The sequence below is a fragment of the Nestor notabilis genome, unplaced genomic scaffold (genome assembly GCF_000696875.1).
Source record: "Nestor notabilis isolate BGI_N333 unplaced genomic scaffold, ASM69687v1 scaffold16759, whole genome shotgun sequence".
NCBI lineage: Eukaryota > Metazoa > Chordata > Aves > Psittaciformes > Psittacidae > Nestor > Nestor notabilis.
The window spans coordinates 14,823-39,867 of record NW_009942604.1 but is presented as its reverse complement, the minus strand read 5'-3'; the positions used below and the strand labels follow the sequence as shown (position 1 = coordinate 39,867).

Sequence of the window (25,045 nt, the reverse complement as noted above, 5' to 3'; positions counted from 1 at the left end):
AAGGAAAGGAAAGGAAAGGAAAGGAAAGGAAAGGAAAGGAAAGGAAAGGAAAGGAAAGGAAAGGAAAGGAAAGGAAAGGAAAGGAAAGGAAAGGAAAGGAAAGGAAAGGAAAGGAAAGGAAAGGAAAGGAAAGGAAAGGAAAGGAAAGGAAAGGAAAGGAAAGGAAAGGAAAGAAGGAAAGGAAAAAGGAAAGGAAAGGAAAGGAAAGGGGAAGGAAAAGAAGGAAAAGGAAAGAGGAAGGGAAGGGAAGGGAAGGGAAGGGAAGGGAAGGGAAGGGAAGGGAAATTAGTTGTGAATAATGATATGAAGTGGGTATAAATTGTAGTGGAAATCTGACAGGAAAATTCTAGGTCTTGAATAGCCACGTGTTGTGAAGCTGCTGCTCCTTCCAAGAGGGGAACCACTTCATTGATGGGCAAAATGTTACTGTATAGCAAAGTCTGTAAAGCAGTTTTGGGGCTTCTCTAAGGAAAGATTCCATAAAAGATGACTGATAATGTCCAGCCTATTAATAGTGTAGTGAAGAATGGGCTGGAAGCAATCTCAGTTATTAAGGTTCTGTGTCACCTGCAAGTAAAGGATCTATTTTTCAGGTGCTTCAACTTTTTAATCATGGGCTGCAATTTTTCAGATCAGTTGTTTGTCTGTGGTTAAACTCCTTGTCATTTCCACCAAAGCATAGCAGCTAAAAGGGCTACCCCCCTTTTAAATTATGAATACTGCCTACCTTAAAGTTTACCTAAGACTTGATAGCAAAGGAGCTTTCTTTCAAGGAAAAGCCTTTACAATAGTATGGAAATCTGCATAACTTTTACTGTATCATCTGCCTTTGGGAAATAACTGCTTTTCACACAGACTTCTTAGAGCTCCACAGCTAGCTGCCCATGAGAGTCTGTCCATGCAAGCAGTTGTCCCTTTGGGCAGCATGACTTTCAGTGTAGTTCCTGAATCTGGTTTTAGGTAACTTCTTTGTAATACTATTGAAGATCTCTTGCAGGCCTAGGAAGTGCAGAGCAGGAGCTGACTTGATTTCAATACAGAAGAGAGAAAGCTGGACGGGAATGCTGAGGACAGAGAGGTAGATTTCAGACAAAGAGAAGTGTAGGAGGGATTTGCTTGATTTTGGGGGTGGCAGAGGAAGAAGGAAGAGAGAAACTGAAAGGGGAACAAAATTGGAATAGATAATAGGATTTGTTGAATTTGAATAAAGATTGCAATATGGAGGTAGGGAGTAGGCTGTGGGTACTCGAAGTGGGAAAAAGAAAGCATAGGAGAAGGGGCATAAAGAGATATGATGCAACAAAAGTTCAGTGGAAAAGGTTACTATTGCATAGTGCTTATATAAGGAGGCATAAAGAATGAAACTGGGTGAGGAGAACAGATTCTTGGTAAAGTGAGAGAAAGAATTGGGCAAAAAATAATCTGGTGTTCTTCAGGGGGACCAAACAGATCACCCTGTTCACAAGCCATGCTCTTCTTCACAGCCTGAAAGAGAAACTTATGGTTCCTCTATCTCCCCCCGACTCAACAGATATTAAATACAGGTGCAAACTAATAATAATGTATTGCACACTATTCATGATGCATCTGTACTACTTAAAACCCAAGTTGGAACACTTCCAGTGCTCCTCCTGACCCATGTATATGTTGTTATGATGCCACGTAACAGTTTTTTTTCCAGTATGTGCTGTTTGTTTGCTTTATGTAAGAAAGTATACCTTAAAGATTTGTGTCTTAAAAAACTTTGTTAGGGTTGCAATTCAGAAAATAGGAAATGCAAGAGTTAAGGTTGCATATGAAACTTTAATTTGTCTCCTTTCTGCATATGTATTATGCTGCAGTCTTTAATTATGTGATCACATGCTGTTTTTCAGTGGTATGTGATCATACAATTAAAGAGTTTATTATAATACATGCTGTATTGTAATAATATAAGGGAGCCAAATTAAAATTTCATTGGAAATCCTAATCCTTGCATTTTCTGACTTCTGAGTAAATATCTTTGTCACTTTAATACTCTTTTTAACAAGGCAGGTAGAGAAGCATGATAACGTTGTACAGTCAAAGGCTAAAACTTTTAGAATGTTAATCAAAAAGGTCATCTTTTAAAGTCATCAGTACTCAGGTTTCACAAGTCTCTGTGCATCTTTGTCTTCTAGGGCATTAACTGGGATTCCAAATAGTCTGAATATTATGTGCTGTAGCATAGGGTCTAAAAGTCTGAAAACTTAGGCATCCAATTTGGAAGATCTGATCACTTATTATAAGGAATATTTCTAAAGTAAGAGAGTGTGCTTTGTATAAAAATTATGGCCTTATGGCTAAGACACAGAAGTATTAATCATGAAATTGGCAAAGTGAGAAACCAAGTCTAAAGATTTCCTGTGCTAGTAGTGAGTAAGTCACTGTCCTCATGACAAACCTTAGGCAAACAGGGCCTTAGGCTACAGTTTAAAGTTAGGTTAACTAACATATTCTACCACATGTTAAGTTTAGGTCTAGCTCTGCCAGATAGCATATTAAAAACATACAGTGCCTTGTCTACACTACAGTTTTATAATGTGGCATTTTGAACAAGTTAGGTAACATTCAGAAGCATGTTTAACTCCTTGTCTGGACATGCTCTTTGTTACTCCATTCCCGTTGCTTCATGTACAGAATGCAGATAACAACACTGAAAAAAATCTAGAACTAAACTTATTAAAATCCTGGAAGAAGCATCATCGGTTAAACAAATTGCATTGCTGGCTAATGCTTTTCCCCCCTTTTTTATTTAATAATTTCTTGGTTATTTTTTCTGTTACTTCTCTGTCATGTTCCCATCATGACAGGTGCCTGCACATAAATCAGAAGGAACTTTAATAAAGTAAACAAAACTTCCAGCAGTTCTATAAAATGAGGATATAGAAATCAAGAGCCATTTGTATGTTAATAATAAATATCGGGGGCTGTCAATTAAACACAGTGGTGTTTCAGGTGATGGTTTATGAATCTAAACCACTAGAGATTTAGACTTTTTCTTCTTTTTTTTTTTTTTCAGTAAAGACTTTATTTAATCCAGCTCCAGCCCTTGCTGACCTAGATCCACAATTTTATACCCATTCTGATATCTTCTGCTGCAATGAAACTGAGGTAATGGTCATATGTCATGTTAAAGAAGGAGCCTTGAGCAGTAAAATTTCAGAGGGATACTCTTCTCATATATGCAGCATAGGAAGCTGGAAAACTACTCCTCTCACATAGGACTTAGGAGATGACAAGTTTGCTTCCTTACTTAGCAAGCAAAGAGTATTCAAGAATATCTTTAGATTGCACTCAGATTAACTGTTTGCAGTGGGAAAGTTGTGTCCAGCCTTCCTTACAAGAAGATGAATAAAACAAATCCATAAAAGGACACTTTTAAAATGCTTTCACTGAGTGGTAAATATTTAGATAGATCCTTGTCCTTGTCTGCGGTCCCTTGATATGGAATGTGCTATCCGTAGTGTTCTGTCAGTTTTAAATTCACTTGCCAGGAGGTGATGCACACATGCTGCACTTGATGGCAAATAGGAGCTTCATATGCCTTTTCTTGTCAGATCTGTTTTCAGTGAATCTGTTTCTCTAGCCCTTCAACTGTGTTTTCCTTCTTCCTTTTTTTTTTAGCTCCTTTCCCCCTCTTTTCCAATTCAAATATGTTATTTCTCCCAAAGGAAAGTACTTTTGTCACAAGAGACAAATTAAGCTCATCTCATAAGGCCTTTGTTTAAATTTCCTGTTTATTAACATTATGCATGCTGTGTTCCTTCCCCTCACCCTCTCTTTATATAAACAAGAGTGTGGGAGAAGTAACCTAGTGGATAGAAGTCATTTCTTATCATAGTTGAAGTTACCTCCAGCAAACATGATTTCTGCAATGAACATGTTACCTTGTTCATTGTGGAGATGAGGAGCAAGCACTATGAGAAAAGCTTGGTCATGCTTACTTACATGATTTTTTGTCTGATGTTATGTCTGTCAGAGTAAGTTCTTCAAGACTCAATTACCCTCTTCTGAAAGTTCTTTTAAAACAGTATCAGAAGTTCTCAGTTCACAAGTCTAGCATTTAAGCATCAGCCTAAGTAACCCAAATGGGCATCTGAATTTTGTTCTGGGATATTTCAGTATGTGCTTCCCCAGTTCAGATACCCCAGAGCATTCAAGAATTAGCAAAATAACAATGTGGGAGATGGATGCCACAGCTTCTCAGGTCTCTGGAAGGCACAGTTCCCAGTCTAACTGGCAGTGGTAGCATTTGTGGCTCAGACCAACAGCTATCAGGACTCAATTAGATGTAATGAAGAGAATGCTAAGGCAAAGTATTTATTCTTGTTCAGAGGACTTGCAGGATACCCATATGGTGTTTTCTTCATGCTTTCAGAAAACACTAATGCCTGGACTATGCCCCTGGATTAGCTATACAGTGCAACAGCACACATTTTGGGCTCAGAACACCCATACTCTCCCACCAGTTTAGTAAATGTCATTCGTTGTTTGCTTTTTTCATAATGTCACTAGTTACTTTTTTTCACCCCCTGCAAAAACTTATCCCCCATATGTTAGAAACAAAACTTTGTTTTCCATTAGTTGTCTATTCCCGACTTTTCTCTCATTGCTCTTTGCAACACACATGTTAAAGTTTTCCTTTTGTTATACTTTATTGCTAGAGGACAGTCTTGAAAGAGACATTCTTTGAGAATTTTAACTTGCTGGAGCCAGAGTGTATTATTATTACGACCACATGGAGAAAAGAAAATTACTTCTATTTGGAGAACAAGAAATACAGGTGTATAATTATAATAGAACCCTGCTCACTCATCTGCCTTTCTTGCAGAGCTGGGGGTACAGTTTGCATTCTTTTCTGCTATTTTCTTTTAAAAAGTAGTTAACATTTGAAGATAGCTGTGATCACTGTAAGCACAGTCAGGCATAGAAATATACTCTGCTGTTGAGGAGGCTTTTCTCTTCCGAACGTATGGAAATGGTAGACCTGGAAGTTCCTGCCAGCCATATGGGAGCACTGATCCAATGTGGGACTCCTACAGCATATTCTGAGAACAAGAATCGCACATAAATACCTTTGCTTTTAACAATACCATTTTCATACATTGCAATGAAATCAATTACATTAGCACAACTGTAGTAATCAATTATGTTTGACTTCATCCTCTCTGTGCGTCTGATTTGTTATTGAATTGATTTTCAGGGATGAACTATTGCCATTGTTCCTTTCTTTTTGCTGAGAAAAGAGGAAGAATGAAGCATTTGTTTTTCTTATGTCACAAGTTTGAAAGTTGGGGCTTTAGTAATTGTTATATATTCATATGCCATCTGTTTTCTGTTTTCTTTCATGACTTTCTTTAATTTCAGATCCCTGTAATATATGCGCTTGCGAAGTTTGATATAGATATAAATGTTTACATACTCAAAGGTTACTAGTCACATCTCTGTATGGCACTTAAAAGCAGTAAGTTAATTCTACAGATCTTAAAGATAATTCTAATTGTTAAAACTTTTTCCATTCAATGAACTACATATGCATTTCATTCATCTTCTTACATCAGGAAGAACCCAGGATCTTTATGATCCAGAATATATACTGGGAAAAGATCATTTTATACATTTTTTTTACATTTCCCTCAGTACCTACTAGCAGTTACAGTCAGAAAGGAGCAATTGGGTACCATGGACCTTTGCTCTGAACCACTATGGCCATTCCTATTCTATGGAATATTTTTTTTAATCGTTATTCTTTATTGTCAAACTTACTGAACATGCTGCTCACAGCTGCTTTCCTGAGATGTTCTGTTCCAGCTTCATTGCCTCTTCTACTTGGTATTTCTAAGTTTCAAATAACTTCCTTCTAGCCAAAGTCCTGTTTATGTTCCAGCCTTACCCCCTTTTGGGATCTTTTGTTTTTGAGGGGGGATTTTTAGGTACTACAAGGGAAAAAATAGTGCTTCTGCTTTATTGTTACTAGATCTTCTAAATAGCTAACAAGTCATCTTGGGTTTAAAGATGAGCATTCCAGTTCAACTGCTTCTAAAACACTCTTTTAAACACAGACATATATGCTAAGAGTAGGTTAAATTTACACTGTTGGGGTTTTGGGGTTTTTTTATTACTTGGTTTGGCTTAATCACTTAAATTTACAAGTATCTATCACACAATTTTACCAAAATGTCTTTTTTTGGACACCAAAAAATAGCAAGAAATACCTTTAAATGATAAAATCCTGTGGTTTGTGGATATTATGTGCATATGTTTGTAACAGGAGATTATGTTAGCTGAAGAACAGAATGCTAGCTATTTAGCTAGATTTCTCATACATTATGTGGAGTGTTTGCATTGTTAAAGATAGGAAAAATGGTGTAGTACTTGTGATTAGCTGAATTATTACTGTGTGAGAAGTTCCTGTTATTTACTGCCGTGAAGGTCAGGAGGTTTGATCTGCAATGCCTTTGTCATAGAACAAAGGTTTAAAAATGTCAGCTATAGTCTCAGACAGCCATGGGATGTTGGGTCCCAAACATGCAAGCACCAAATACAACTCTGCACTTTATACTCCATCCTTCATTAAATGCTTTAGGATTTAATGAAATCACATGCAGTATCTGGTGTAACAGCACAGCTTGTTCTTATGGATTTATGTGCTAGAGAGAAGCAAATAAAATTATACTATCAGTGAATTATCTACCATTAGTTTGTCTAGAAGGCTCTTCACAAGCTGTTCTTTTCACTCTTGCTTGTTGCAATAATAATTTATTTTTTATGTCTGACATTACTTTCTTTTTATGTGGTTCATGAACAGCAAAACTCAGAACAAATCTTGCAAGGTTATCAGTTCTTTCTTTGCTTAGCCTGTAGTTCAGTTTTATCTTTTCCCAGGAAGATCAAACTTGTTGAGACTAGTTTGTTAATTCCCAGATGTAGCACAGCCTAATCCCTGAGGTTTGTGCAGGAATGTGCTAGTTCTCAATTCCCTTAATTCTTCTAATGAAAAATAAATGTATCCAATGTCACTTTAGTGAAAACCAATGGTTGTTCTTTTCAGTCATCCACAAATGTTGAGAAACAGACAACCCTATACAAGACGAGCTCTTTGGAATACTTACCATTTTTTCCCCATGTATTTGTGTGCTGCCTTGCTGCAGTATGGCTCTAGGCGCAACCACAATGTCAATACAGTTCATGTGTTGTTTTTCTTCTTTAGTGTGTGTGTGCAATTACATAGCCCTGCAGGTTAGGAACCAAAATACATTGCACATCAGCGATTTCAGTTTGGTCCGAAATGTTTTGAGGAACAGCTGCTTCTCCATTCAAAGAATACTGAGGAGCCCTTCAGGAGAAGAAAAAATCCTAAATGGTTACAACAAGTGATTTAGTTTGTCAAGCTATTTTTTAATGAAAAACTGGGAACTTCTTTCTCCCTATTGCAAAATGGGTATCGGACTTCTGATCTAAATAAGAAAGGCCTAGCAAAGATTTAATTAAATGCTAACAGACTACTTTGGGGCTTCAGTGGTAGAAAGCAGTACAACTAAATGTAAGTTAATGGCTACTTTTGTTAAAGAAAGCTGCAAGGTGTACAAAAAATAGTATGTAAAAATAGATACCATCCTATTGTTTCCTTTTAAGTGTTGTTGTCTATTACTAGAGGCTATTTTGAAGAAATATTAATGATGGAAATTCATGGTAGTATGTCCAAAATCAAGAGACAGTATTGACTTTTACAGGACTCAAAGCCTGTCAAGTTCATAAAACTATTAGAGTCATGGATTAGGACATGTAAGATACTGCTTACTAATGTAGAGACAGTAATCCTATGGATAGTCTTTCTTAAGAAAAATATTTGATATGTCTAGTAGTCAAAACAAAAATAAGTCCTTTAGAATTGAAATATCTCAGAATGCCTCTTGAATTTGCCTTTTCTGTTTCAAGTAATGGAAGGCTACTATTACACCACAAAGTAGAAGTTGCCAGCAATTCGCAGTATATTTTAATTCCGACTTTGTTCTAAACCTCATTTTACCAGTTGCTGGAAACTATGAAATTTCCCATATTTAGTCTAAAATAAAAGATGTTACTTTGGGGAGGGGAGGGAATAGCTTCAAGCCAATTAATTTCAATCAGTTTTTAATTATTCTAGCACGATAAGTATTTCTGCCTGTATGTATGTAAAAATTTTATAATTTGAAACAACTGGAACTAGCTTGGCTTATGGCCTGATCTTGCAATTGTTTTTACACCAGATCTGTCTCACTGCTTCTTTGGGACTGTTCACATGTGTTAGAATTAACGAGATTGAGTTCTTGTTCTGTCATTCTCAAAGAAATCTTCTAAGGTACAAGCCAAGTTCATAGCCAACTGGCTTACTGCGTTTAAATATTTTAAATTAAAAATATTTTAAGTTATCATATGTAGTTTTAGATAGGTTAGCCTTAAAACTGGCACCATTTCTGTATTACTATTTAGTATTTCTGTTCCAGCAGTACCTGGCAGCATTTGCAAAGTTGTTATTGTGCGAGGTGCACAGAAAGCAGTCCAAGTGATAGACTGCTCCCCAAAGAATTAACACTTCTTGTTATTTCACGAGTTTATATTTGCTGAGGGTCATAGAACCTGGGAACAGACCTCTGGAGGGCTGTAGTCCAACACCCTGGTGAAGCATGGCCAGTTTAGGTCAGATTGCTCAGATACAGTCAAGTTTTGAATCTCTGAGGATGGAGATTGCGTGACCTCTGGGCACCTGTTTCAATGCTGCATCACCCTTGTGGTGAGAAAGCTTGTCCTAATACAGGAATTTCCCATGTTCCAGCTTGTGCCTGTTGTCTCTAGCCCTATCCCTTCAAGAAGACTCTGGCTTCATTTTCTCGATATCCACCCATTAAATTGCAGTAGACAGCAATTAGATCTCCTCTTAGCCTTGCGTACTTAAGGCTGAACAAGCCCACTTCTCCCAGCCTTTTCTTGTGTGTTCTGGTCTTTGACCCTCTGAGTATCTTGATGGCCTTCCATTGCAGTATTCTCTAGTATGTGTCTATATACCATGGTACAGATCTGGTGTTGCAAATGCCAAGCAGAGGACCCAGATCATCTCCCCAAAAGTGGCCATGTAAGCCATAGGCTGCCCCAAATACACCACAGCAAAGGTTCATATCACAGTTTCATTCTCACTTGTAGCCAGGATAAACTAGTACTGCTGTTCAAAGAAGTTAATTGTTTTGGGTTGGCTTTTGGGGGTAGTATGGGACTGGGGTGGCATTAATTTTAACACAAATCTGCCTTGCAATCCACTTTGTTTCCTGGCCACACAAATGGCTGTGCGGGCACAAGAGAATGGACCATGTGGGCAGGAGTGGAAGGGAAAAAGCAGGACTATGATTTACTGTAGCAGTGCTGGTTTGTGTTAACTTACTGTAACTAGACTACAGTCTAAAGAGGCATGAGAGTGAACTAAGATTAGTGAGCATTATGGCCAAGAACCTTCATATAGTTAAATGAAAAGCTTCAGTTAGATTTCTCTTCCACCTTTTTTAAACAAAATTAAGAAAATTCTGTGTAGATTATTTATATAATACCCATCACAGGTTTATTCTGATGGCAGTTTTGTGGAATGTCCTCTTCCTTTAATAGGTCCATTGAACTGAGGAGTTTTATAAGACTAGCTGCAGAAAAATAAAATTCTTAATTTTCTGCTCTTTTGTACAGTACTATGGCAGATGTCCACATTGGGCTTTCAGTATTGTTATTTAATTTTTTCTTTACATAACCATTAGTTATTTCCTTCAATTGTACCACAGTTTGTTTTTTAAGTAAGATTCTACTGAAGGGAGGAACTCAGAAACTCACCACAGTATTTAACATCAGTTGACATTTACCACAATCTCTGATTATTGGCACAGAATCTGTCTGGCTTCTGCTGCTTTATGGTTCTTCCAGCTTGTTCCAGTGTTTTTTAGTGTTGCCATCCTGCTGTAGATGAGTTAGATGATAGGGGTTTCAAGCAGTTGAAGATCTACTTTTATACAGACTCTCTCTGTTCAAAATAATTTTGTTTATTGATACAAGCAGTGTAAAGATAAGAAGAAAGATTACTGGAAAACCTTGCACATATCAGTCCCAGAAAATTCTTTTACTACCTAATAAAAAAAAATCCTGTTGACTTGGGGCTCAGTAGGTACAAAGAGTGGTACAAAACCAATGTTAAGCATACAACATACATGCTTCATTAGGAAGAATATTATATTTAAATTCTTCATTTACCTTGCTCATGAAAAGTGTAAATGCAAAGTAAATAAACCCAAATTAGATTTACTGTTTCTCTACCAAAACCAAATCCATTTTTGTTCTGGAGACTTTGCAACATTAGGTAAAATGTTTGGAATTATTGCCCCTCATAAAGTACACTGGAAATTGAGTTAGCCATTTGCAGTCAAGGATATGTGTTAATCCATTTTTATTCCTGTAACATGATGTGCTAGGTGTTTTGGATACAGGAATGCATAGTTTAAGCTCCAGAGAGCTTAAGAATTGTGAAAAGGCACAGACTCTTTAGACACTTGAATATTAGAATACAGAAAATAAATAATCCTATTTATTTTCTGTCCTTAGTTTCTCCAAAGCCATTATTGGATTATCGACTCCTTGCAAACCTTGCAAGGAGATACATTCAAAAGGTTTTGTGAGGTACTATTTGAAACAAACTTTCTTATTTGGAAATACTTTTATAAGCTTTTAAAAACTGAAAGAGGTTCCATTTGCTTCAATAGTTTGTACTGCAAGAGAAGTTTGAGTGGCAGGGTGACATGCTAAAGAGAAAATTTGATCTGTTTACATGCCGTTGTAGAATTTAAGCTTACTATATTCTTGTCTGGGATCAGTGAGGTTAATAAAAGTAGTTTTAAGTTGCATGTACAGATTAACCACACCTTGCCCCTGCACTGCACGAATTTACCCACCAGGGTCTGTGCCATACCAGATTCTGCCTTGCAGCACTCAGCTGAACAATGCTTGAAATCATTTGTGCATTTGTCTAAGTAGGGACTGAGAACTTGGTCCTGTAAGTTTGAAAATTAAAACCAGTAAGTACTCTGCTAATGATACTATAAACTCTAGGGAGTGTGTTGGCATAATCTGGCCCTTCAGAGCCTAAGGGTGGCTTCTCTCTCCTGGGTCAGGCTGAAACACAGGAAATGACAGTGGGGAGCAGCGGGCGCTGACTCACAGCTGGGGGCGGTTTACTTTGGGATGGCTGTAGTAGTTCCTGTCCCCAGCTGTCTGCGCTCCCTCTCTTTACTTCAGGCATGGCCCGTGCTTAATGGAGCAGTTGTTTAATCACTATAGTTTATAGCCCATTATATCAAGAAGTATGTGTGCTAAATTCAAGTTTCAGTAATGCAGAGGGAGGTACTTCAAAATATTTTGGCAGCTGTTTCCCAAGAAGCTGAGTTGCCCATGCAGCAGAGGTCAGGAAGAGGAGCTGGTGAATAGGTTCCAAAGCAAGTTTACCACTGAAAGTAACCCTAAGAGTGTGGAAGCTATGCCCAGTTACTAGGCGGTTAACTGGTAATACTCCTGACTGCATTTTTCAGATCCTGCAGCAACCTTGTAGTGCAAGATAAAGTAGGACTTCCCTCTTCTCAGTCAAGCAGGACAAGATTTAGTAAAGACAGCAAAATAGAATAAGTCTCTTTACTTCCAACTGAAGGCATACTGTATTGTGCCACTGTATTTTCTCTTCCCTTTCTTGCTGTTTCATTCTTGTTCTCTTCCCTGCCAAAAGAAAAAGTACATGACAGTTGACAGTGCTATGCCTTCAAGAAGATGTATGAAGTGGCAAAAAGAATGCTTGATTCTGGAGTCTTCATTGCAAATTTTTGGGAAAATTTGCTCTTTGTTGGGTGGAACTAGATGAGATTAATTTTAAGAGCCAACTGGGAGAAGCTGACTTAAGGTCACCATCTGTTAGAAAACGAGTTTATCTGTGTTTGTACAAGACCAACACAGAAGAGTCTTAGTTTTGACAGAGGCCTATGGACATGGCCATAACACAAATATATAATAATCTTGCAATGGGCCTTTGCCCACAGCAGGCTTCAGATAATTTTTAGGCATTTTTGTCTAAAAATGTATACTAAAGTGAGCAGAGTGATCAAAGTTGAGCAATTATTTTTTTCCCCTTAAAGAGATTTTCCCTTGTGATTTCCCTCTAGCTGAACACTGAGAATTTAAAAAAGAATTTTAAAACTTTCTCACTTAGTGATAAATATCCCCCAACAATAGTGACCAAGTTGCCATGTAGCCTTTTTCACATTAGAGCACAAAATGCTTTTGCCAAGGCCGTGCCATTGTGTTAACTTCACAGATGAAGAAACTGAGGCATGTGGGAGAAATGTGATTTTATTAAGAGCTGCATGCCAGGTAAGTCATAGAAACTGGAACAGAACCCATGCCTCCTGCGTCTCTGCCTAGGCTGCTCTCCTTTAGTCTGCTATGCCTGAAGTACACAGTGATTTCAGATGAGGAGCAAGACATAGCTGAATATCAGTGTAGGAAGTGGTTTCATGATCATCCTATTATACATATTTAAAAATTGTATCAAATACTGTTTTCAAATGCAACTGTTGTCCAAAAATGAATTCTGTCAGATTGTGATTTTCATTTGCGTGGGTTATTTTCCAGGCAGAAATTTTAACGGGCATCCCAGTTGGCAACCTTGAAGATGCTGGAAAGGTGGGACACATGCTGTTAGAAAGAGGGTGTAAGCTCGTAATTGTTACTCTTGGAGCAGAAGGCTGCATGATGATATCAGCAGAAGAACCCATTCCAAAGCACGTTCCTGCTGGGAAGGTCAGGGCTGTGGACACTACGGTACGTTTTTGTGGTTTAACTGTCTTGCTTTGGAAAAGACTGCTTAAGCACTAAGGGAAAGCAATGAGTAATCAGCTAAATCTTTGGGCAGTAGCACAAAGGCTAATTTATGATGTGAAACTGATATCTTGCTTCCAGCCTCTCATATATTAAATGTCAGTTCACTTGAGTTTTATAGTCTGTGTTGTAGATGAGCTAGAATTATTAGATATACTGATAGTATCTTCATGTTCCTGCTTTACTGAAGTCAGTACCTGTCTCTGACTGTAATGTGTGATGCCTGTGGCTTGAGCTGCAGTCCTGCTTTTTCACCTTTGCCCAGTCATATAACTCATCTTGTCCAGTGCTCAAATGGTGTGGGAGAAAGGAGATACTACTGTCTTCACAGTCTGAAACTGAATGTTTGTGTCTTCTGACACAAGCATGAGTTGCTTACCAGGTCCTAGCATAAGGTGCTCAAAGATATAATTTTTACAGAATTTAGTGGAAAAAAAGCCAAAGTTCTTCCCGCTTCATGACAGCTAGTTTCTGATGATAGCTAAGGGATACTTGGTCAGAGGCATTTTAGTCTTTGACATGAGGGTACTTTTTTTTTTTTTACTTCCTGCTCAGAATTAAATGCAGAAGGTGTAGTCTAACAGACCACTAAATGCAATATCCCCAGCAAAAAATGAAAACAGGGCAGGCAATAGTTAAGATAGCATTGCTATGAAAACCTTACCACATTGCACATATGGGGCTATTTTGTGTTCCTAGTATTATCTGACATAAATCCAAAATAATTCCAGTGGAGTTACTGAGAGCAGAGCAGGTCACGTTGTATGTACTAACTATACATTTAAATGCCTGTTATAATAACGTCATATTACATATGTTCTGTTACAATAGTTCATTAAAATCCTGGAGATTTTACCATCTGGTGCATTCCATATCTGAATTGCATTAATAATAACTAGTTCGTGTAGCATGTTTTTTATCCATGGACCTCATACTGCTTCACAGAGAAGGAAAGCAACTGCTTAAAAGACAAGGAAACAGAGTCATAGAGGACTGAAATTACCTATCTTGGTAGCATGCAGTGGCAGAGCTAGGAGTATAATCACTTCACCTAAAACAGAAGGTCAGTCATAGATGTGGACTGTGATGTGCTGATACCGTGGAAGGCTGTTTCACTGTTAAATTTAATCCTTTTCAATTTAACTCTGAAACAGAGATACTTTGGCTTTATTTTCCTCTTTTGCCCCTTTGTCATTTTGAAGTTTGGCCTTGAGTTTGTGCTGAGTTTGGAATGTCCTTAAGTTCTGGTTTAGGGAAGTATTACTGTACTGTGCATAGGTTCTTGGTAGCGGACTAGAGACACCAAACTGTCCCTGCCTGATTTTAGCACTGAATTAGAAGTGGCAAGGGAGCAAAAAGGCAGAGCTCCCAAAGCTGCCCAGAAGCAGGGCTTATTAGCTGGGGAGCAACACCTTGTGAACCTGGCAGTATGGCTTGCTCTGAGTTGGTAAATCCTCTATTGCTATCAAAGCTCAGTGTTAGGGTTTTTCTTTACATCACACAGAAGTGATGAAGAAGAAACATGTGTGACCTGCTTCTTCAAAAGAAGCAGAAAACTGCTGCCAGATCAGCTATTGTTTGATATCTTAAGATATTTGCTGCTTTTGGAATAAAACGGCAATACTGAAACCACACACTGGGGCTGAAAAGTGCTTTTTATCTTGCCTAGCAGTGCAGAGATTCATGACTGAACTAATTTAATGCTCCTCTTTTTTCTTTTTCTCTTTTTTTTTTTTCCTTCTTTTTTTTTCTTTTTTAAATAAAGCAATCTCTTTGAGTTTACTGAATCCTTGCCCTGCCTCCTTGTGGCCAACAGGTTATTGGCTTTCACATACCAGAGGATTTTCACAGTTAATTTTGTTAATCTGCTTAAATACCAGTGGGTTGTTTTCAGTAAAACAGCTGCGCTCGGTTTACTCTTGCAGACTGAATGAAAAAAGATGTGTTGGCCTTCCATTATAAGTGTCTTACAGTGCTTAGACTGATTATCACTTTGCCTGAAAGCAAGTGGTTTTAAAGTAACCCTTCCAAACATCCTCAACTAACCTGGATAACTCTATTACTAAAATAAATACTAAACATCCCAGTAGGACATATTACTGTCTTCAGGGGTATGTCTGCAGTGGATCCTTCCCCAGCGGAATAAACTCAAGCTGTAAGGTGGCTTAGCAAGTAGCCACCTACCTACAGAGTATTCAAAGCTGCTCATGTGCAAGCTCTTAGCATGTCATTTAATACTAAACAAAACTTGCTACCTTAAACTGCCATGACTTCAGCATCTCAAGGGACCAGGGAGTCATTTTTTTAAGCTGCCATAATCCAGTCACATCTGATTATGTGCCTGTATCCATATTGACATTATTTGGATCCACAGAAGGTAAAGTTACTGCCAGACAGAGTTAAATGTGTATATAACCCATCACAGGATTTGCAAAAGATTGCAGACTCCTTACAAAAACAGTCTGTATTAAAACAGAGCATGCCACTTAGAAGATACATACATGAGATACACAATGAACCTCAAAGGCTTCTTTCACTGTAGAATTTTTCCCATAGCTGCTACCACTGCCCAGAGTTCTCTCTGCAGCAGTGCAACTTCAGTACTGCCTCCTGCTCCTTTCTGCTGGCCACAGCAGTTCAGAACATTTTTTACAAGAAAATATTGCGTAAGTACAGCCACAAAGATTAAGAATTTGAGTTCCCTGTCCCACATTGTGTGCTCCCCATTCTCCATGTTCATAGGTTCATAAGAGAGACTAAGGGTTGTTAGACCGTAGAGCCTGGCTCTTCCTCCTAGCTCTTGAGATGGTTAATCTCAGAGTTTATTGGCAGAACACTGGGAAAAGCTGGCTCCATCTCCTGCTCTGTGGTGGAACATGAATCTTCAAGATTGAAAATCTGGCATTTTTCACCCACACTAAATCAATACTATAAAGGGGAAAAAAAGAGGCTTGTTGATTATTTTTTTTATAGCGCTAATTATCTTAATGTGGGCTTTGCTAATGTATGCAATGCTTCCCATGGCTGCTAGCAGAGCTCTCCATACACAGTCCAAAACATGTAGAGCACGAATAGGCGTTCAGAACGAAGAACGAAGTTTTGTAAGACATGGTATGTAAAGCTGAAACATCTGGTTCTCCTGTTATAGCTAAAAAGTGCAACAAACTTTTGTTAAGAAAATAAACTTTCCCTGTGTTTTACTAGTTTCTGCTACCTATTTTCTATAGGCTATTTCTATTTTTTTGAATAAAACCAAAAATAAGTGAATTATTAAAAAATCATCCTCAATTTTTGTGTATGAAAGAAAAACCTGATTAAGCTCACTAGCCATATCAATTTGTATTTAAAGCAGATGACCTACATAAGAGACATTTGACATACAGAAAAGTATTAATGTGTAGATAATATAAGAAAAGTATATGTTATAATCTGTTTTCTTTACTTTAAATAGTTGCTTTAAAATTGAATTGACTGAATGAAGTTAAATATATGCATTTATTTTATTTTTGGAAGAATCTATTTCCACTTTAGGTGAAGCTAGTACATAAGGTTGCATTAAAATAGCTGTGAAGGATAATTATATAACTCCACTTCTATGACACTTCTTCAGTTGGTAGCAGAAGGTTTCACAAACCATTCACAAATTTGATAACCATTTCATAGAAAACAATAATATCATGTACACACATTTAGCAGTTGAATGTGTCTGTGCATGAAGCGGTTTGCCTGCTGCTGAAGCAGAAGCACAGCTGAGGTGGAACACAGCAGCTGCTTGAGAACACAGCTGTGGGACATGACCGAACACTGCCAGGTCAAAATTGTACTTGAGGTGAAGTGGATGATCTGTGTGATGAACCACATGATGATCCTGGATCGTGGCATCTGCTGCTGCACTAGCCCTGGACATACTGTCCTGGCAGAGGCATTCCCAGTCTGATGACAGGGAAGGCAACACTGTTGTCCATGGTGCAGAGAATGAAGCTCTGCTCTTTTTGCCCCTTCACCCTCACACTCCCACTCTGCTTCTGCTGTCACGCAAAGTGTAATTTACAGCACTATTTACATCTATTTACATTTACTAATTATATTCCATTCAAGCTGCCAAGGAAAATTTGTCAGAAGAATGTAATTACTCAAAGCTGGAATTTGGCCAGCAGTGAAATTAGTTCCCTTCCATTTTGCAAAAGAGCACTATGGGATCTAACAGAATGGAGCGCTTCAGGTGGCAGCTGGGGACCAAGTCGTGCCCCTCAGGTACTGTGCAGGCCTGCCTAGGGCTTGGTATGTGCAAGTGGGCTTTGTGGAGGCAGTCGGGCTGTTGGAGCTCCAGGTTCCATGGGTTGTCCATGCCAGGCCTTCTCGGGAGGTGGGGCAGTCTAGTGGTCAGTAGCTGTGGCAGGCTGGAAGGTGTTTGCTGGCTTTGGGGCTGCACCCCATGACTTGGGGCTTTGCCTTTTACTGCTGTTGCTCGTTGCAGTTGAAGGTGGGGTGTCTAGGATCTATGCTTTCAGCTGGAGTTGGCACAGGCAGAACCTCTCCTGTATAGAGGTGCTAGTGGAAAATGCTGACCAAGCAAGCCAGAGCTGCCCCACTAACACCCCCTTATACCCCCATTTCCAGCTTGCAGCACAGAGGTCATTTTGGGAGGGAAGTATTCTAGGGTTAGTTTTTGTAACCTCTGGTTTGCTCTAGAGCCCAGTTTGAAAAAGATGCTGAATAGCATCCATACATACTTGCATCAGTTAGGGTGACTTTCTTATTTCCATCTCATCAGGAGTTTTAAGAACATTTGCTCTGCTTAAGCTCTCTTCATCAGCTTCTACTTGACTTCAAAGTTTACACATGCCAATGCTGTGTGCACAGAGGTCCTGCATTAGCACACTCACAGTCAGGAGATCAGGCATCTGAATATCTATCTGGCTTAGGCTTGGATGTGTTCTCTGTAAAGGCAAATAGAGGCACTTGGGCACACAATATTTGAATGAAAAATTGTAATCGCTTTTCACAGAGGTGCCCCTACTCCAAACAAGTCCATGGTCTCCCTTTTAAATCTCATGGAGAACCCAGAATGTTAACTTCACAGTATTTCTAAGCACAACATTGAATTTCCTGTATCATTTCTCATGTTATCAGCATTTTCCCTGTCTGGTTGTGCTTTCTGGATACAGAGAGTACACAACCTGCTGAGAGAAGCTAAGGAGATCACAGGTTGAGGTGCCATGCTTATAAACAGGAAACTCATTTATGAGACATGATCAAATTCAAAATTTAATCTACTCAGTTATGCCTGAAATTTGACATGAGTGTATGATTTATTCCATAGAGACTTACTCTGTATGACATTCTCAGAGACAGATGATACATACTATTTGTCATAATCATAAATGTTACCGTTATTTTTTCATGTCAGTTCTGCAAAATGAAGGCTCATTGCTACAATATGAATTTGTCATCAGATGTTTTGTGTTGGAATCCTAGTTAGTTTCCCTCTGATTTCTCATTGCAATATATTACATCTGGCTCTTTTACTATGGGAGAGAATTAAAAAGGCTGTCTTTAAGTAATTGAATGCTCACTGTGCAGCTTTGCATTGAACTCTGAAGATGTTACACAATCTTTATTTTAATAAAGCCTCATATAAGTGTAGAGCTGTATAATTTTAGATATGTCACAGTATTCAGGCCTGTGCAGTAATTGTGGTCTAAAGAAGGCAGTGTGGTTTAGCAATTTGAACAAAGGACTGAGTAAGAGTTCCAGGGCTCTGCAAAAGACTTGCTGTAAATCCTTGGGAGAGTTACTTGTCATCTTTGTATCCCAGTTCATCTATCTGTAAATTGGAGCTGCTATTAATGTATTGCATGTAAACCATGAGAAGTCTGTTAGAGATCAGAACAGAACCTGGGAGGCCTTTTTCCCAGGCTTGTCATATAACCTCAGGCCAGTTGTGCTTCTTTGGGGGCTTTGCAAACTCATTGAAGTTCTGCTTGAAATTAAGAGGTCTTGTCTGTAAAAATATGGTTTACACTAAAATTCTCTGACTTAGCTGTATCTTCTGGTTTAGAGGAAGCCTGAGCCAGAGGAGTGAAGTGGACACTGAAATAAAGCCTTAGAATATAAATAAATCCAAAACAGTCCTCCTAATAACAGCAATTTTTTGTCTCCTGACTTTATGGCCTAACGTCTGAGGCTCAAGGGGATATAAATACAACACTCTGTGCAATGACTAATTACTCAAAATTCTGTGCATCAGCAGAAGTGGGACTTGTGGTTGACTCTAATATTATCAAATGCCTTTGCTATTTAATAATCTTGTAGCCGTACATTATTTAGCATGCCGTTTCCACAAAGAACAGTGATTTTATTTCGGCTATCTCTCAACAAAGTAAAAATGCAGCTGGTAGTAAATGAAGCATTTGGCAGACAATGTGTCTGATGTACAGTTCTCTAACTTGCTAAGAAGAGAAAAATGTTGTTGAGTGTTTAACCTTTTCCTACCCAAGGATGTAGCAAGGAGTAAAGTGACCACAAAGGGCAAGATTTTCTTCTTTTTCTTTTCTTTTTTCTTTTTTCCTTTTTCATTTTTTCTTTTCTTTCTAATTTTTTCTTTTTTCCTTTTTCATTCTTTTTCTTTTTAATTTTTTCTTTTTCTTTTTTCCTTTTTCTTTTTCCTTTTCTTTTTCTTTTTCTATTTCTTTTTCTTTCTCTTTCTCTTTTTCTTTCTCTTTCTCTTTTTCTTTTTAATTTTTCTTTTATTATTTTTATTTTTGTTTTTTTTTCTTTTTCTTCCATTTTTTTGTCTCTTTTCTCCTTTCTTCTTTCTTCTCTTTTTTCTTTTCCTATCTTCCCTTTCTTCTTCAAGGAAAGAGAAAAAGTTACTATCGGGCAAACAGCTTATCTATCAGTGGGGTTTATTCACACACCAACACAGAGTAATTATGCCCAGAGCTCCCATTAACATCCCACAAACCGACAGCATAATAGCTTCCTTTCTTTAACACGCAACCAAAATAGGTTAATAAATAAGTTTAGTTCCAGTCATAGCCCACTTTCTGACTTAGACTTCTGCATTCCCTCTTTTACAAATATGGAATCCATTGAATTTTGGAACAGAAAACCCATGAGGAATAAGTTAATCTTCCAGACACTCCAATCAGCAATCTGCACTGTAAATCTATTTAAAGCTGCATCTATTATGTTCTGAAGTTCAGCTGAACTGTGAAAGGGCACATGACTGAAATCACTGCATTTGAGTTGACTCACAGTTAAGTGTGGATGGGAATTGTTTGGCTCATCACAAGTTTCTGCTTCTGATTCAGACCTTCTAAAGACACGTTAGTTTTTGAAGGCTTGGCTGGTGGCCAAAGGGTATACAGGTATGCATCCGGTGACGAGAGGCATTGCAAGAGGTGTGTCCCTCTGCACTGGTGATCAACCGAGAAATGTTGGAGCAAGCCCTCTTTCCTCTTTGAGAACAGAAAGCTATACTATCCCCATTTCACAGATAGGAGAAATGGAACAAAAAATATTAACAATTAGGTGCTCTGAAACACCAGCTAAAAATATCCTCCTCCAAGTTACATGGTGAGTTGAGGTCATGTAGCCAAAAAATGACCCATGCTACTCTCTTTACTTCTAGACGACATTGTCATGGAAGGAAACACTGTTTATCTGCCTAGTAACTGTCTATTTTAATCTGTAAGAACAAACAATGTAAACAAAATGAGCAAACAGAAGCAGGCTTGTACAGAACAATTTGCAGCCTTGTTTTCCAGTGGAAGATTCCACAGACCACCCAGGCTTTGCTCTAGTCCTTTTCTCAACCACGGAACATCTAATTAAATCCCTTTCCATTCCTGACTCTTAAGTGGAAGAGAGCCTACAGTCCTGTACAGTTTCTTTCCAGATGGAAATGCATAATTTAACAGATACAGCTGACAGGGAGAAGTGGGCCCAAAGCAGTATTAGCATTTGCCACAAATTGGATTAAATTACAAGGGGGTGCTTAATGAAGATGTAGAATAAAAAGAAGATTAAACCCAATATTTAGGTATTTTTAAGCCCCTTCTAAGACTGCAGAGTGCCAGGCAACAAAAACTTCATCATAAAACTGCATTTCTCAGTTCCTTTAGTGATACCAAGGATTGTTTGGTTTAGCTACACACCATCCATATCAGTTCATGATGTTTTGTCCCATTGTGTCCTACATCTTTGTTCTGTGTACATGTTTACATAAGTTGCTAAGCACTTTACATTATTTACTACCTCTGTACTCACAACACTCGCAATACAAGGTAAAGTACTATTCTTACCACTGTTTTGCAGATGGGGAACAAAAGCACACAGGGACTGGCTTGCCAGTGGCAAGTGAACCTGCTTCCCTTGATAAAACCATAACTTCTTCTCTGTGCTTCTCTTGAATGAGAGTTAGAACTGAAGGAAAAATTTTGTCAGGATATCAGCTGTCTTATTTTTAGAACTGGACATCACTGTAGATGTCCATGTAAATGAAAAAGTGCATAGTAATGCAGAGTTGCTTTGCATTGGATGCTTCTTGAAGAGGCTGTAAAGGATTTTTGGTGATGTTCTACAGGGACACATGCTTCGAGTCCACTACTGTCATAATGAGAAATATTCCGGTTTGGAAATTAATCCATTTGATTGGCCTGGACAGAAAAAGTAAGGATGCTGGCAGCATTTATGCACCAACTCATCTGTTTGCTTTGGGGCCAGAACACATGAAGAATACAGTATCCAACATCTGGACCTGAGGTTACATTCTGATGAGGTCTAGGGAAGCTAAGTTCAGAAATATCTTGAAGCTGTCTTCGTGCCATCTCACTTCTGGGATGCTTTAGTAAATGAAACAATGGTATAATTTATACAGGTTGAGAGTAGAGTAGGAAATGACCCTTTTATTGCTTCACTTGGGCTAACTATGGCTTGCAACATAATTCAAAATCATCGCAGCAGAACGTGCTGCATCCCTTTTCTTGATTTGCTTTTCTCTCCTTGTCTTTATGATAAAGCCAGCACAGGGTCTCCTCCAAGAGGATGTTCAGTCCTGGTATGTAGCTCACCCTGTGCTCAGAGCAGATCTGCTCAGAGCAGACCTAGAGGCCCCAGATACATTGGGCCTCCAATGCATTCATACAAGACAGTGCCAGTTGTAATGGTGTATAGCACTTGGGGATATCTGAGCTGCACAAAGGATGGAGAGGAAGGAAGATCAACTGTGTGCAGCCATCCTTTCTAATTAAATTCCTGCAGTTAAAAATAGCTAGTGGAAGCTGGCGCTTCTGGCACATCCAGAGTGTCACCTTCCCAAGTATCTTTTTCTGGCCTGAGCCGTAGGAAGTTGCAAATGTGATCTGCTGTGTAATAGTGCAGCATATTCTTGGCCAAACTCTTCATCATTTTTTACCTCTTGTGTTTATGGTTAGCTTACACATATCGTATGCCTCCTTTTCTTCTTTAAAGCTAGTCTCTGCAGAACCAGGTATCATCCTGGCTATCGTAGAACATAACCTACTCTTCTCAGTGTGTTCACATCAGTTCTGGCTATGGTGGAAGAGAAGGCAAACCTGTCTCCAGAGCCCCTTGCCCACTTAGTTACCCAATTGCAGTAATGCTGATAATGAACTAAGACCTGATTTCCCCCAACAGAGATTTCATTGCCAATTCTGGTCACTGCAGAAACCAGAAAGGTTTGCACTGGATCAGTGATATTGCATAATTAGGTTTTCAAAAGAACAAGAACAGAGAAATGAGAATAGTGGGGAAATCAGGCTTCTTGCTTTTGCAAATTCTAACCACAGAAAATGCCAGTTTTATTTCTTATAAAGGATAAAGGACGTAATCTTTAGTAGCCTGTCCCAAGGGCAGAATATATTTTTACAGCTTAAGCTAGACAAATGGAAGGAAGCTAAAGCCATAAGTTCTGGTGATTGATGACAGTAACTTACAGAAATGTCTTTAATAGACAGTTTGCAGTTGAGTGTAATGATTTTGTCACTTTTCTCAGTGTTTTATGTCTGTATGTGTAGAGATAGACGTACAGCTACAAAACCAGCTCTTCTAGAACAACTCTGCTGTAGAAAAGCAAATTCCAAATTCTGGCAGCAATATTTACTTATAGCAATGGCTATAAGTAGTATTGGTTTTATTAATTTCAAAGCACAAATAGACACAGAAGATCTTCCCTGTGAGGGTGCTGAGGTGCTGGCACAGGTTGCCCAGAGAAGCTGTGGCTGCCCCATCCCTGGCAGTGTTCAAGGCCAGGTTGGACACAGCGGCTTGGAGAAACCTGCTCTAGTGGAAGGTGTCCCTGCCCATGGAAGGGTAGTTGGAACTGGATGAGCTTTAAGGTCCCTTCCAGCCCAAACCATTCTGTGATTCTATGAAATACAGGGAAAGGGTAAGGAAAGTCTTGTGCCTCATAGCTGCTGTCTGTGGTTTTGTTACTGAAATCATTAAATATGCAGTATGCTTGTTGGAAAGATCCATTTTACAGGGAATTCCACAGAGAATGCCTTTTGGTGCTTGCAGTGCCTTGCTACTCACCTGCTGCTGAAGACCGTGAGCGAGGTGTGGGAACCCTGCTTTCTGCACGTCTGCCCCACAGGTTAAGGACAGCAGAATGGGTGGGTAGCAGACAACAATACTCTAGAGCAGAGCAGCAGTTCTGGCTTGCAAGTCACATCTGGCTGAACCTAGAGAGAGGAGATAAAGCTTGAGTGCTCATCAAAAAGTTTAGACAAACTCAGTAGGAAAAAGAATGCAGGGAGCTGGCAAGAGGACAATGCTAGAGTGAGCTCAGACAAAAAAAAACAACTCCTGAAGTTTGGTGGTTTCTTTTTTCCCTCCAGGATATGTAGTTCTGAGGTAGGCAGGAGCAGTGGCCAGCCAACAAAGCCTAGTTACTTTTGAAAGAGGCACTCGAGCATATGGAGCTTTCGTGCAAAAAAAGAATGGGTTTTTGATCAATTCCAGGCGAGATGGCAGTTGTGTCATTCTGAGTGCATCTCGTCAGATTAGACGGGATCACTAAGAGTCTTTTGGCATTTTCAGTCTGAGAGAAAAAAAACCCGTGTGTGGTTAGTGAAATTGCCCAGCAAGGAGATTTTCCCCTTCTGACTTGGCTGTTAGATTATGGGGTCCTGAAGCCGTGTCAGCCCCTGATGGTGATACAGTCATGACAATTTTGTCAGTTCTCTCCTGGTTGGGAAGTTCATTGGCTCATTGTTTGGAAGGGAAACCTACTGCCAATATTTGCAGAGTACTATCAGAGTAACATGATGTATTCTGGGCAGGGCTTCAGCTGTAGTTTCATATGTTCATTACATGAAATTTGTGAATTAACACATAAGCATGAGCTTTGTTAGGAAGAAATTACAAGTTGGCATGAGTGTGACGTGAATAATGAAGGGAATGGAGTACTTCTCAAGGAAGTGAGATAAGTGAAGCTTTTGGTTAGAGTAGGAGACTTAGCTGTGTGTTGTTAAGGCTTGATAAACCAGTTTGAGAAGTACAGATCAACCTTATGAGGAGCTGCTATATTTACTGCCGAACTTCAACCACAACTGATTCTGTGCGAGCTCAAGCTTTGGGAAAGGTAGATAGAGCTCATGTAGCATGTTCAGCTGAAAGTCTATCTTACTTCTGTTAGTGGCGATATCTACGTGCTCCCCTGTTGTTGACACATCTCGATATATAAGCTGTTCTTTGCAAGAGTGCCACTGGAGATTTTTGTATTGAGCTGAAGCGTGATGAGAGTTCTGCAATACTGTGTTTTGTATGTCATAAGTTTTCTATATGCACTCCAGCAAAAAACCCAAGTGTGGAGGGTTTCCTCTGCTGGTTTTGAGTTTCTCTGTGAGGTATGGACTTTCAGGTCAAACGAAAGGAGGTCACAGAACAGCTCAGATGTGAAAGTGGGGAAGAATCATGTACCAAGGCAAAAGCTAACTGAAATTTAAACTGCAAATTTACACAGAAGTGTATCCTAAATTGAAATATTCCTTGCCAAAATACCTTACCAGTCTGGTAGCATAGGAATCAGAGTAGCTGTGAATTGTTTGGTTGACGGGAATCTCACAGG

The 25,045-nt window shown here is 38.9% G+C and overlaps 1 protein-coding gene across 1 annotated transcript in view; it reads left to right on the top strand.

Moving 5' to 3' along the window:
* The window catches only part of RBKS (ribokinase), a 53,123-nt gene that overhangs the window by 19,519 nt on the left and 8,559 nt on the right, over positions 1-25,045 (top strand). Inside the window, exons 6-7 of the mRNA XM_010021485.1 lie at positions 3,041-3,132; positions 12,703-12,891. Of these exons, the coding sequence (XP_010019787.1) occupies positions 3,041-3,132; positions 12,703-12,891 (281 nt within the window). The remainder of the gene's footprint in view (positions 1-3,040; positions 3,133-12,702; positions 12,892-25,045) is intronic.